This window comes from Caretta caretta, chromosome 4 (genome assembly GCF_965140235.1).
Source record: "Caretta caretta isolate rCarCar2 chromosome 4, rCarCar1.hap1, whole genome shotgun sequence".
Lineage (NCBI taxonomy): Eukaryota > Metazoa > Chordata > Testudines > Cheloniidae > Caretta > Caretta caretta.
This window is the reverse complement of record NC_134209.1, coordinates 82283646-82297111: the sequence shown is the minus strand read 5'-3', so window position 1 is coordinate 82297111 and position 13466 is coordinate 82283646. Positions and strand designations below refer to the sequence as shown.

General features: G+C 39.2%; 1 protein-coding gene across 11 annotated transcripts in view; it reads right to left on the bottom strand.

The window, feature by feature from the left end:
- The window catches only part of GALNTL6 (polypeptide N-acetylgalactosaminyltransferase like 6), a 928998-nt gene that overhangs the window by 438098 nt on the left and 477434 nt on the right, over window positions 1-13466 (bottom strand). For all 11 annotated transcript variants that reach the window (XM_048847720.2, XM_048847722.2, XM_048847725.2 and 8 more), the window contains one exon: window positions 5491-5657. In XM_048847720.2, coding sequence (XP_048703677.2) covers window positions 5491-5657 — 167 coding nt within the window. The remainder of the gene's footprint in view (window positions 1-5490; window positions 5658-13466) is intronic.

Genomic DNA, 13466 nt, shown 5'->3' with positions numbered 1-13466 from the left:
GTGGCAAGATAGATAAACATGCAACATAGAATCATAGAATATCAGGGTTGGAAGGGACCTCAGGAGGACATCTAGTCCAACCCCCTGCTCAAAGCAGGACCAATCCCCAACTAAATCATCCCAGCCAGGGCTTTGTCAAGCCTGACCTTAAAAACCTCTAAGGAAGGTGATTCCACCACCTCCCTAGGTAACGCATTCCAGTGTTTCACCACCCTCCTAGTGAAAAAGTTTTTCCTAACATCCAACCTAAACCTCCCCCACTGCAACTTGAGACCATTACTCCTCATTCTGTCATCTGCTACCACTGAGAACAGTCTAGATTCATCCGCTTTGGAACCCCCTTTCAGGTAGTTGAAAGCAGCTATCAAATCCCCCCTCATTCTTCTCTTCCGCAGACTAAACAATCCCAGTTCCCTCAGCCTCTCCTCATAAGTCATGCGTTCCAGCCCCCTAATAATTTTTGTTGCCCTCCGCTGGACGTTTTCCAATTTTTCCACATCCTTCTTGTAGTGTGGGGCACATAGCCTTAATTCAATCGCTAAAAGTTATGCCTGCCCAACATCTGAAGCCACGCACCTATAAACTGGTGTCACAAGTGACATCCTACTCAAAAAGCTTCTGCAAGTAAAATAAATGGGATTTAATCTGCCATAAAACAGACTGAATTTATTATTCTTGAGAAAGACATACAGTTCTGACGCTGAACAACAACTGCTTTGCTTTTAAAACAGGCAGCCCGCAACCTTGCCAAATCACTATTTGCAATCTTGCATGAAGCAATAAAGTCAGACATGTGCTATATGGCCAAACTGGCTGCTGCTGGATATTATTATCTGAACATTGATGGTGCTCTTGATTCTCTACAGACACTGAGGAAGATATAGTCCCTGTCCAAGGAAAGTTAGAATCTAAACAAAATAGCCAACAACTAAATAAACCAGGCAAGAAACCCCTGGAAAATTGGGCATGGAGCTACATGAATGAAGAATGTGTGAAGTATTCCCCAAGGGGAATACAGTGAAGAGCCAGTGAGATGCTAAACTACACCTTCTATAACGTACCAGTTTTTATCACTGGTGAGCACTGCATATAGCAGTGGTGGGCAACCTGCGGCCCTGTCAGGATAATCCACTGGCAGGCTGTGAGACAGTTTGTTTACATTGACCGTACGCAGACATAGCCACCCGCAGCTTCCAATGGCTGCAGTTTGCCATTCACGGCCAATGGAAGCTGCGGGAAGTAGTGCAGGCCGCAGGGATGTGCTGGCCACCACTTCCCGCAACTCTCATTGGCTGGGAACGGCAAACCGCGGCCACTGGGAGCTGCGGGCGGCCATGCCTAAGGGTGCTCAATGTAAACAAAATTTCTCATGGCCTGCCAGCGGATTACTCTGACGGGCCGCGTGCGTCCTGTGGGCTGAAGGTTGCCCACCACTGATCTAGACTATTTTTAAACTCCTGGATGTATAACTTGAAGAGGCTTGCTTGCACTATATGCAAAAAGAGGGCTTGCATGGATCAGGTACTGGAATATTCTTCACCCGAAGATTTTCAAAGATGTTTCACATTTCTTCTGAACAAAATTAGAATTAGATCTCTTTTGTATTCTTTTACATATGTAAGATTTAACCTGTTTTCTAGCTTTCAATAGACAGCAACTTTATATGGCAAAAATACAGTAAAACAATTTGGAAGAAAATATTGTGCATCACCAAATGATTTTACAGCTGATAAAGGTCTTAATTAGAAGAGGGCTTTACAGAAAAATGATCATATATATATTTTAGAAGTATAAGTCGTACAATGACACAGAGCTGGAACACAGTTAAACAGAAATCAGTGCAGTTTTCTAACTGAGAGAACAGACTTCAGCTCATTAGGAGAAGAGAAGCAAACCCCTGATTCTAGAGGTCTGCTGTAATATAGTACTATTAGCTCCCAAGTTAGTGCCTTTTCAGACAAATCATGCCATGGAAATAAAACACTTGTCTCTTATAGAGCTTGTTAAATGACAGTATATTCTTTTTTATGTTTTGTATTTGTATTTTGAATTTCTCTCCCCCCCCCCCCGCCCCGATCACCCCTTTACTTACGTTCTTTTAAGACTCAGGCTCATTTCTCTTTGACCTTGACAATACACTATGTTTTACATTCTTGTTATGATCATATAAAACACTATGGCTCACTTAAAGTTTCACATCCCTTTTTTTACCGCATTGTTGTTAAGACAACCAGAGAAAAGAACTATTTCTACTAAATACATCAATACATTTTTCTTTGATTTCTTCAGATGTAATAGGAAATATATGAAAAAAAGGCTTTTTAAGATACTGTGACTTCTGAGATATACCAAAATGTAGATTTCTGCCTCCGGATTGTGAGAGCTTCTTTCATTCACACAGTCATCAAATACTGAATTTTTTCATAAATAAATATTGCATGGCAATATTTTATAACGTTTGTTTAGCTTCCTTTTTTATACCAGCTCCCTAGATTTGGTTATATCAAAATTTAAAAGGTATAGTCATTCTTCCAGTTTTATATCATCTACATGTCATAATTTATTGCTAATGTTATGCATGAACAATCCAAAGGTTTTGGTATTGATAGCTAAAGCTGAAGGAATAAATGTGAATAAAATCAAGGCACACAAACAACTTTTCATAAATAGTCTAGCCAAATGCTCAGTGGTATGCTATGCACTAAAACATTTTTGCTGTCTGTCATTTAAGACTCTTTATATGCACTTCAGCGTTAGCATTAGGTAAGAATATAAAATAAGAAAAGAACTGACATTCCTTCATCTATTTTTACAGTCCTGTGAAGTTAAGTGTTCTCCACTTTTCTAAATAATTGTATTTCCAACTGTCGCTTAGTAATCTCTCCTCAACAGTGTTTTGAAGAAGAGTTGATTAATAAAGGGACCTGTGAGGGAATGCTAGACACCTACCATCAGTTTTAAAATAATTTGGAAGGGATAAGTACAGTTTAAATGAACCTACTCCCATCCTGAACCACATAAAAACTTTAATGGCAGAGTGCACTAGTTCACGCTTTTCAGTTGAATACCATGGCACAAATGTAACATTATTTAAACAATATAACTGGGTCCAGAACAAGAGGAACTAGAATAAATCAGGCACCCACAATATGGCACTTATTAGGAAAAAGGACAATGACACTAATGGATACACATTCATCACTAGCACATGTGAAAACATCTCCAGCACAGAGGTGATAGAGTACAACAATTTGCTCTCTATTCCCATGGATTTCAATAACACATGTATCCAAGAGATTAATTAGCCCTAGACTGATTTAGATATGCCTTCTTTGCTTCCTCTCCTAGTCTTCCAAAAAGTTCCCGTACAGAATGAAGAACGGATTTTACTAATTACAGATAAGGTATTTCTACTATTATGGAGCTGGAGAGCCCCCACAGCAATTCAAGTTTCCATGAAATGTTTAGATACTATTGAATCAGCATTTTGCACTGGAAGATTTTTTTTTAAACACTATTTTAGTGTCAAGCATCTTTGAGGTAGGAACAGAGGTTTGGCAAGTAATTTCTTTAAACTAGTATTTATTTTTCAGAAGGACACAGTCTTGTACTGTCTCTTTCAGAAGCCTTATCTTTATCCCTGTATTAACAACAAATGTCTTGTTGGGTTAAGACTTTCTCAAAGCTGCATGCCGTTTTGAACTTTGTGACTCCCATAGAGTTTGGCTAAAACTTTGCACAATGTTTTGAAAATGTACTCTAAAAGTTGAAATGTGGTGACACTTATTCACAGAAAATATTTTCACCCTGGTAAAGAGAGGTCTTGCTTACAGGAGAGGGCCCTCACTAGAAACAAACCAACACACTGAAAACTGCTAAAAGAGAGACAAGATTCTTTGATTAATTGTAACTGACTCTCTCTCGTAACCAGGAGGTAGATTTAAACCTGGTAGACCAATAACATTTAATATTATAAAAGCTACTTTTATAGTCAGTAAAACCTTCATAAAACACCACTAATATACAATCATATTCCCAACACATATATGGTCATGAGTGATTATGAGAGAATAAGGTCTCAGTAACAATGTTCTCTTGTAGTAAAATTATTCTTTTTAACTTCTAGTATGTTTTCAGACAACCAGTAAGACTTCTCCTTACAGATGTCTCTACAAATTGTTTACTACTGGAAAATCACTTGCCTGTCGAAAAATTGCAACGCTACCTTATGATTCTTGTCCCAGAAAACTCTGGTCATAGTATAGAATCTATCAAGCAGGGAGCAGCCAGCATTACACTTGCTTACTTCATGATTACAGTTAAACTACATTATATGTAGAAGGACAGTTCATCAAAATCTATATGGCAATAGAGATGACAGTGATGAGAAGCCAAGATAGATGCATGTGTCACCATTCCCTCCACCCCCAAATATTATTGTGAAATAAAAATCTTGCTGAGAAATGCTCTGTCACAGCAATGGTCCTCAAACATTTTTCTCAGACACCTAAAGGCTTCCTGCCATCATAGTTGTAGGTCAGAAATTTGCTCTGATAAATTCCATACTGAGACAAAAGCTAATTATCTAGAAAACTACCCAAGAATGCAGTTTCCCCTTTATACCACATATCAATCCATTTGGAGATGAGCAACAACTTTGGTGGATTGCAGTTCAGAGAAAGGTTCACCTAAATCAAGTACCCACTGATAGTTTTAATATTCAAAGTTGTTTACAAGATTTAGGATCAGAAAAATAATGTACACTTGAAAAGAAATAATTATTTGATTTTTTTAATCAAAATCTCAAGCTGCCATTGTTGGATTTTACCATGATATTGAATTCAAGAACTAATGATGGAGGATGACGAACACTTTCAGCAACTCAGAGGCTAAGGCTTCAAAACAAAAAAAACAAAACAAAAAAGGAGATTTTTTAGTTTTACTGTATCCAGACTTCTAGAAATTTCAACTAACTCATGTTCTGAAGCAATTATCCCTTTCTAGTCAAAAGACTAATATTTGGAAAAAATTATATTGTCATTCTTCGGTATGGCTATTTTGTACAGTTAAATGGAGCTGCCTCATGCAATAAACGTAAGTTAAGAAATCTGTCAAGTCACATCCAAAAGGTGAAAGTTAATAGGTTTTTACTGGAGAGAATAAAGCCTAGAGAAAAAAAGATGTTTACAACATTACAATTTGCAGCATTTCAGAAAGATACACCAATTTGAACATTTTATTAGTGGGAAGGCATGAGAGAACTTTTATCTTTTTCTTCTTCTTAATCTAATATATATTTCACCCTTCATCCATAGTAACACACAAGCTATCCATGAAAACCTAACTAAACAAACAGTGCTCAATGCATGAGCAAACTATAACAACTAAACCGATCTTTTCTGGGTACAACTGGTCAAACAGATTTTGTTTCTTTATATTTTCCTCTCCTTTAATTTCTACATAGTCACAATCTTACCCACTGGATCTTACCTCTGTCACTGAAGTCATCCACAAGAATGATTTCAGCTATAAGGATGTCGGGAGTCCGGTTGATAATGCTGTATATGGTTCGCAAGAGTGAAGTCCATCCTTCGTTATGAAATGGGATAATTATGCTAGTATTTGGCAGCTTTTCCAAGTATACCTTGTGCTTACAGCTGAGAAGGGGAAAAAAAAAGGAGGTGTATAAGAACACAGAAGAGTAGAATGGACTCCGTATATACAACTCAACTGTTTGCTCTCTTCAGCCATCACATTTTCTGGTGTGAAATGACTCAGTATATCCAAACAGTGTCTTTAACTCTTCAATCAATCACATCACTAACTAAATTCAGGAGTACTTGTGGCACCTTAGAGACTAACCAATTTATTTGAGCATGAGCTTTCGTGAGCTACAGCTCACTTCATCGGATGCATACCGTGGTATGAAGTGAGCTGTAGCTCACGAAAGCTCATGCTCAAATAAATTGGTTAGTCTCTAAGGTGCCACAAGTACTCCTTTTCTTTTTGCGAATACAGACTAACACGGCTGTTACTCTGAAACTAACTAAATTATGTATTTAATTAAGTAGCATTAACTACCTAAACAGTACCTGCCATGAAACTAATATTCATTAACTACTGGGTCCTTTTTTATTCAAGTACTCAATAGCAAGGATTTTACAAATATAACACTTTAAATTAGAAAAAATTGAAGGTACAATAGTGTAATGCTGATGTAAACTCAGAACTAGATTATCTGGCTTCAGTGGGAATTTTTCCTGAGTAACTAGCGGAGGATGTGCATTCTAAATACTATTTCTGTTTATAAGGATATATTTACTCAAAATATTTTTGGAATATCATATGAAAAGCAGAATTTGAATGATCCCTTTATTATTCAAAGGGAAGAATTGTAAAATTAGTTCTTTACTCAAAAAGGCAAAACTGGTAGACAATGAAAAGTTATTTTACTAGATGGTATCTATTCAAACAAAGACTTACGCAAGTACAACTCCAGCTCTACATCTAAATATTCAATACAATGGATGCCACTGTGCTATAAAAAATATGTCTCTGGATATCAACACTAATCTTTTGCAGCTAACTTCAAGACAAAGGTATTTCAGAACTGTTAATCAACAACTGCATTTATATAATGCCATCCAGTAAAAGACATACTTAAAAGCTCATCATTTTGCAACAATGTCTCAAAGCTCCTTAATTCTGAGGTAAACTTTCAAACCAAATAACGTCTGGCATGGATAGCTACACTGCATTTAGTGGGCTATAGAGCCTTTTATCTCAAGGTCAGTATTTCAAAATCAGCTCCAGTCAACAGTGATGCAAAGTCATTATGATCCCATATCTTTTTAGTAACCCATGGGAAAGAGTTGGTGACCTCAGCCCAGTCCCTAATGGATGTTCAGATCATAGTTGCCATGCCTTCTTATCCAGTGCAGCAAAGAAGCCAAAGATTGTATAAGTATGGTACCTGATTCATCCCCTCACACAGAATTCTTGGGTCAATACCCTCTGGTCCCAGTGATTATTACTGTTTAATTTATCAATTTGTTCCCAAAACATCCTCTATTGATACTTCAATCTGGGGCAGTTCCTCAGATTTGTCACCTAAAAAGAATGGCTCAGATATGAGAATCTCCCTCACATTCTTCGTAGTGAAGAGAGAGGCGGAGAAGCTAAATATATTCTTTGCAACAGCTTTATTTTCCTTGAGTGATCTGTGAGCCCCTCAAGTAGCCCCACAGATTGTTTGGCAGGCTTCCTGCGTCTGATGTAGTTCAAAAAAAATTGCTGTTGGTTTTTGCTTCCATTAGTTGCTCTTCAAATTCTTTGCGGCCTGCCTAATTACATGTTTATACTTGACTTACCAGAGTTTATGTGCCTTTCTATTTTCCTGAGTAGGATTTGACTTCCAATTTTTGAAAGATGTATTTTGGTCTCTAATGGCCTCTTTTACTCTGCTGGTTAGCTATGGTGGCATTGTTTTGGTACTCTTCCTTTTTTTTAAAAAAAAAAATGGGATACACATTTAGTTTGAGCTTCTATTGTGGTATTTTTTTAAAGTTGCCATGCAGCTTGCAAGCATGTCATTCTTGTGACTGTTGTTCCTTTTAATTTCTGTTTAACCTTATCCTTACATCAGTAGTAATTGCAGAAGAGACTCTATTAGTGTTCTTTGAACAATATAATGAAACTTGGTTTTGGTCTTATATTTTCCAGGAAACATTAATTAAAAACCCAACAGTCTTGGGAACAGATGCGAGGCACAACTTTCATTATCACATTCTCCTCACAAGTAACCGTGACATTGAGAAGCACTCTTAACTGTTAGCAAGGTACAGCCAGCTCTTAATTTCTTCATTGCCATATAAACTGAGACAAGTACTCCTTTTTCTGCACAACCCCCACTTCACTGGAGGAAAAAGAAATTGGAATGGAGCAGCAGTAAATGCTATAGCTACAGACACTACGGTGAAGAACACAAATAATAAATAAAAATATCCGTGCCATGGTTGTGGCATTGGGAAGCTTAATCCTCAGAACAAATGGTGTGATAAATGAAGAGGGGGTAGCTCCCTTTTATGGACACCCAGCCAGCCAGTTAGCTGTAAAATCCCTCTTGGTGTCTGTTCTCTGCTTGCTTTACCTGTAAAGGGCTAGAACTTTTTTAAATTTGGAAAGAAGCATTCCCTTGTGTCTGTTGTGTCTCTCCAGAAAAGAGGGGAACAGAGGGCAGCAGGAATGCTGTACAAAGCTTTAAGCCAGGAATGATCGTCAGATCATACCTAGAATTACTTATTTGAAATCTCCCAAATATGTAAGTAAATTAGGAATGTTTAGATAGATGTGATCAGGTTTATTTCTTTATTTTGGCATGTGAATCTCCTCTGAGCTAACCCCAGATGCTTTTGGTTGCTTGTAACCTTTAAGCTAAACCCCCAAGAAAGCTATTTTGAGTGAGTAATTTTTGGAATTGCTCTTTCAAAATCTAGCAAAAATCTAAGTTCCAGATGTATTTTTGTTTCCTTTTTGTGTTTAATAAAATTTACCTTTAAGAACAGGATTGGATTTTTGGTGTCCTAAGAGGTTTGTGAATGTTTGATTAGCTGGTAGCAACAGCTAATTTCCTTTGTTTTCTTTCTCAGCTCTTTCCTGGAAGGGGGCGGGGGTAAAAGGGCTTGAGGGTACCCCACAGGGAGGAATTCCCAAGTGCTCCTTCCTGGGTCCAAGGGGTTTTTTTGCATTTGGGTGGTGGCAGCGTTTACCAAGCCAAGGTCAGAGAAAAGTTATAACCTTGGGAGTTTAATACAAGCCTGAAGTGGCAAGTATTAGTTTTAAAAATCCTTGTGGGCTCCCAGCTTCTGTACTCAAAGTGCCAGAGTGGGGATTCAGCCTTGACGGGTGGCCTATCACTGGCATTAGTTTTTGTTCATGAAAACAAGAGGTTATGTTAACTGATCATGATATAAGGAAAATATACTTAAAGCTTTACATTCAGAGAGTTCTTAGAAAAATGTGTGCTGTCTTCTAATCTGAAAGAGAAAATCTGAAGTTTCATATGTTTAGTGTCCATCATTAAAAGTTTCCAGCCCCTAACAGTCTGCTTTTCTTCATGTCTATGTAATCTAGTTATTTTTAAAAGACTAAATTACCTGTAATTCTACTTATCTGAAGATATCAGGGCATATCAGCTGGTAAGAATTATCATAGTTCCATGTGCTTCTTTGGACCTATGAAAATTTACATCCTGATGCAGGAGGCTTACTCCTGCGTCTCATGCCTCCAGCATAAATCATTTCGGAAGCTTTCCTACCTCTGAAGATTTTTGATCCTCAGACATCTGTAGATTGCTTCAGGGGTCTGCCCTGTTGATCATGTTTCAGCTTCAGGATGAAAGAACCTCCTAATCTTTAATTACACATAAAAATACAAGGCCAGGGTTTAGTTGAAATGGATACAAGAGCATCTAAATCATTCCTGAACAAGGACTAGATGCAGGACAAATGAGTACTCCTTTGATGACTCCCTACATATCACTTCATCATTCAAGCCCCACACTCTGCAGAGAGAAGGGTGAGTGAACGAGTGAGAATCCTGGAAGCTGTTGTCCAGAGGGAAGCAGAGTTACATATATAGACCAGGCTCTCTCACTATATGGGTCTGACCAGTATTTTGGTGGGACTTGGAATTTTCACCTAGTTATAAGTGGTATTATACTTAAGGTTGCCCAATACTTCTCATTTTAAGACCTGGCTTACAACTGCTTATAATTTTGCTAATCTTTAACAGTTTGAGTTGAAATTTTCCATGCTAAGTGTCTGCCTCCAACTGATATTACTCTGGGGGGCATTCTGTGCCAAAAAATTAAAAATGCTATGCCAAATAATTAAAAATTCTGCAAACAATATTTTAAAATTCTGCAAATGTTATTTGTCAAAATAACACTACATAATCATGCCAGCTTCAATTATTTTGGTAATTTATTTCAAAATACCTGCCAGCAAGTATGTCTGTAACAATACAGACACACACAAATTTCCCCAGAGTACAGTGTTAAAGAAACCCCTATGAGAACCCAGTTCCTGTTTCTCTGCTGCCTCGCCCCCCCAGAGCCCAGCTAGGAAGTCACCCCCCCAAAGCCCACCTTCAGGAGCCCCCCAGCTCACCCTAACTGTCTCCTCCCCAGAGCCCAATTGTGGGGGCTCCCCCAGCCCAGGTACCCGCACATCCCTCCAAGCCCAGCCGCAGGCCCCCTAGCCCAGATACCTGCACCCCGTCTCCCCCCAGTCCTAGCTGAGGGGCTCCCTCTTTCCCAGACACCTGTCCCCCTCCACCCCCAGAGCCCAGGGATCCAGAGGGAGAAACAGCCTGATGCTCGGTCCCAGGCTTGCATGGAGTTCCCTGCATTCTGCCTTCTCCTTCCCTCAGGGCATACTGGGAACTCCAGCTGCCAGGAACCATCTAGCTCCCTCTCCTTCCCTCCCTCCCTCCGTGTCTTCGATGTGCAAGCTGGGCTCTTCAGGGTCCAGCAGACCCTAGTGATGGCTAGCAGCACTGCAGCTCATTTCTGTGGGGGGAAAGGACATTCTGAGCGCACATTAATTTCTGCAAAATTCCACATTGCGCAGTGGTGCAGAATTCCCCCAGGAGTATGATATATCTATATCTGTATATAAAGTTGCATCTAAAGTGATTCAACTATTTCCGAGAATTGGATAAGGGAAAATATTCAACTATTTGGAAATGTTCTGACAGAAATTTTTTCCATTGGAAAATGCCAGTTAATCCAAAACTAAATGTTATGCGAAAACCATGTAAATTTCAATTAAATGTCATTTGGAAAAAACAGGACATTTCAATTTTCCATTTTGCAATGACTTTTTATTCAATTTTTAATTTTATAGATATAAAATCAGTCAGAATGGGAACATTTTGATTTTATTGAAACAAAATATCAAAATGTTTCACTCAACCTGAAACCATTTTTGGGGGAGGGAAAGGAATTTTGTTTTGTGAGAAATTTTCAATTTTTTTGGTTTTGTTCTGTTTTGGAGTAGAAAAAAATGAAATCATGGAATTTCTCACAAAAAGCCAGTTCCTGGCCAGCTATATTTAAGTTTTACCCAGGTTAAAAAATTATTACAACTTCTTTGTTGGGAAGCTCTAATGCCTCCATACATTGGAGCAGGGCCTTGACATTTGTCAGAGGGGTTTTCTTTCTATCTGGGATGTGCCTTTTGCCATCTCTGTGAAAATTCACCCAAATTTGGCCAAGTTATGAGTTTCTGAAAAAAAAAATCACAGTTCATATATGCTCAATACAGACTTTTTAGAGTTTGGCAGCTACAGTCTCTGAAGATTCTAACTGCCCCAAGATGGACTTTCCCTGAAACTGCAGCATCTGGCAACTAGGATCCATAGTCTCACAGTAAGATATACCAGGGACACTGCCTGTCTTGTGCTCTCAGCCTCCCATTACTTCCAGCAAGGCAGCAGAGAAGAGAAACCGGATGCAGACTGATTTGAATGCAGAGTGGTGAGGGAAAAAAGAGGAAGAATAGGAGGAGGGTTGCAATGAGTCAGAGGTTGGAAGTGTGCAGAAGTGGGGATGGGGGTTGAAGGTGCTTACAGGGAGAGGGGACAGGAGCCAGCTCAGGGAAGGGTGGCTAGGAGAAAATGAGGATGGGGACAGGAGGAGTCAGGGTATGGAGGGTAGCAGAGGGGAGTGGGATAGGAGCCAGGGAATGGAGGTGGGATAGGAAGACGGGAGAGGAGTCCAGTGGCTGGATAATAGCAGCAGAGGAGTGGGGCAGGAGAGTGGATAGGAAGAGAGAAGGGAATGGGGACAGGCAAGAGGTACAGGGTGAGAAGGATATATAACCAGTAAAGCATAGAGGATACACACACAATGTCTTTGTGTACGAATATACGTAAGTATCTTAGTATTTCATTCCTTGCACCCATATACGAATATTGCCTCTAGCGCACAGGAAGGCGGGGCCTGAGCTCATTTTATTTAATAAAAATGGGGACTGAAAGTACATTTGGGAAGTACTGCTGCCCAGACTGTCTCTTTAGAGGAGTCTCACTCATGGATGGTAAATATTGTAACTCAAGGGATGTATAAAAGAGATAAAGAAGAACACTGCCGTAAGCACTGTAAGTAAGATCAGTGTTAAACTACAAAGAAATGGGAGAATATGAGCTCTGCTTCTGTGGAAACATGTTTTCTAAGAATGAGGAACCAAAACAAGGTTCCTCCCTGTGATCTGAATGCAAGCAGAAGAGATTTACTAAGTATGAGTGAGGACATGCAGCTGCTTTTGCCTAAAATCCAGATTTAAAATTTCATAAGTTAGACAGTAGAAAATATTCTGCCTCAGATAATATAAGCCTTGACATGACCTAACTGTCAGCCAGCCAGGTCATAGCAGTGAAAAATGCAGTTAGACAGCGCTTTAGGTATGGCTTTAACGAGAGCATTTCCCAAGGAATTAGTATCAAAGAGACAAAAGTTGAATGGACATTCTCAGGCCTTTACATCCTGCTCCAAGTAGAATCTCAGGGAGCTTTAAAGCTTGGAGTGTGGCAAGGGGTCTCCCTGGGATGGGCATGGAAAGAACATGGAGCTTTATTTTACAAAAGAACCTCAGACAAGACTGAAGCACCATCTTATACATGCAAAGGTTATGTCAACCTGTAATTAATCTATGCAAAGGTTTTGTCAGTCTGTAATTAAGTGCCTCCTAAACCCATAAGAGCTTTTGTAAGTTTAGTGTCTTTCTCTTCTGAAATATGTGCTTTATTTTGATCCAAGTTCCCTTTTGACTTAGTGCAAATATAAGAAGAGCCATACTGGGTCAGACCAAAGGTCCATCTACCCTAATATCCTGTCTTCCAATAGTGGCTAATGCCAGGTGTCCCAGAGGGAATGAACAGAACAGGTAATCATCAAGTGATCCATCCCCTCTCGCCCATTCCCAGCTTCTGGCAAACAGAGGCAAGTGACACCATCCCTGCCCATCTTGGCTAATAGTCATTGATGGACCTATCCTCCATGAATTCATCTAGTTCTTTTTTGAACCCTGTTATGCTCGTGGCCTTCAGAACATCCCCTGGCAAAGAGTTCCACAACTGCAAAGATTGACTGTACGTTGTATGAAGAAATGCTTCCTTCTGTTTGTTTTAAACCTGCTGCCTCTTAATTTCATTTGGTGACACCTAGTTCTTGTGTTATGAGAAAGAGTAAACAATACTTCCTTATTTACTTTTTCCACACCAGTCATGATTTCATAGACCTCAATCATATCCCCACCTTAATCATCTCTTTTCCAAGCTGAGCAGTCCCATTCTTATTAATTCTCCTCAGATGGAAGCTGTTCTAGACCCCTGATCGTTTTTGGGTTTTTTTTGCCATTTTCTGTACCTTTTCCAATTCCAGTATCTCTCTTAAGAAGGGTTGA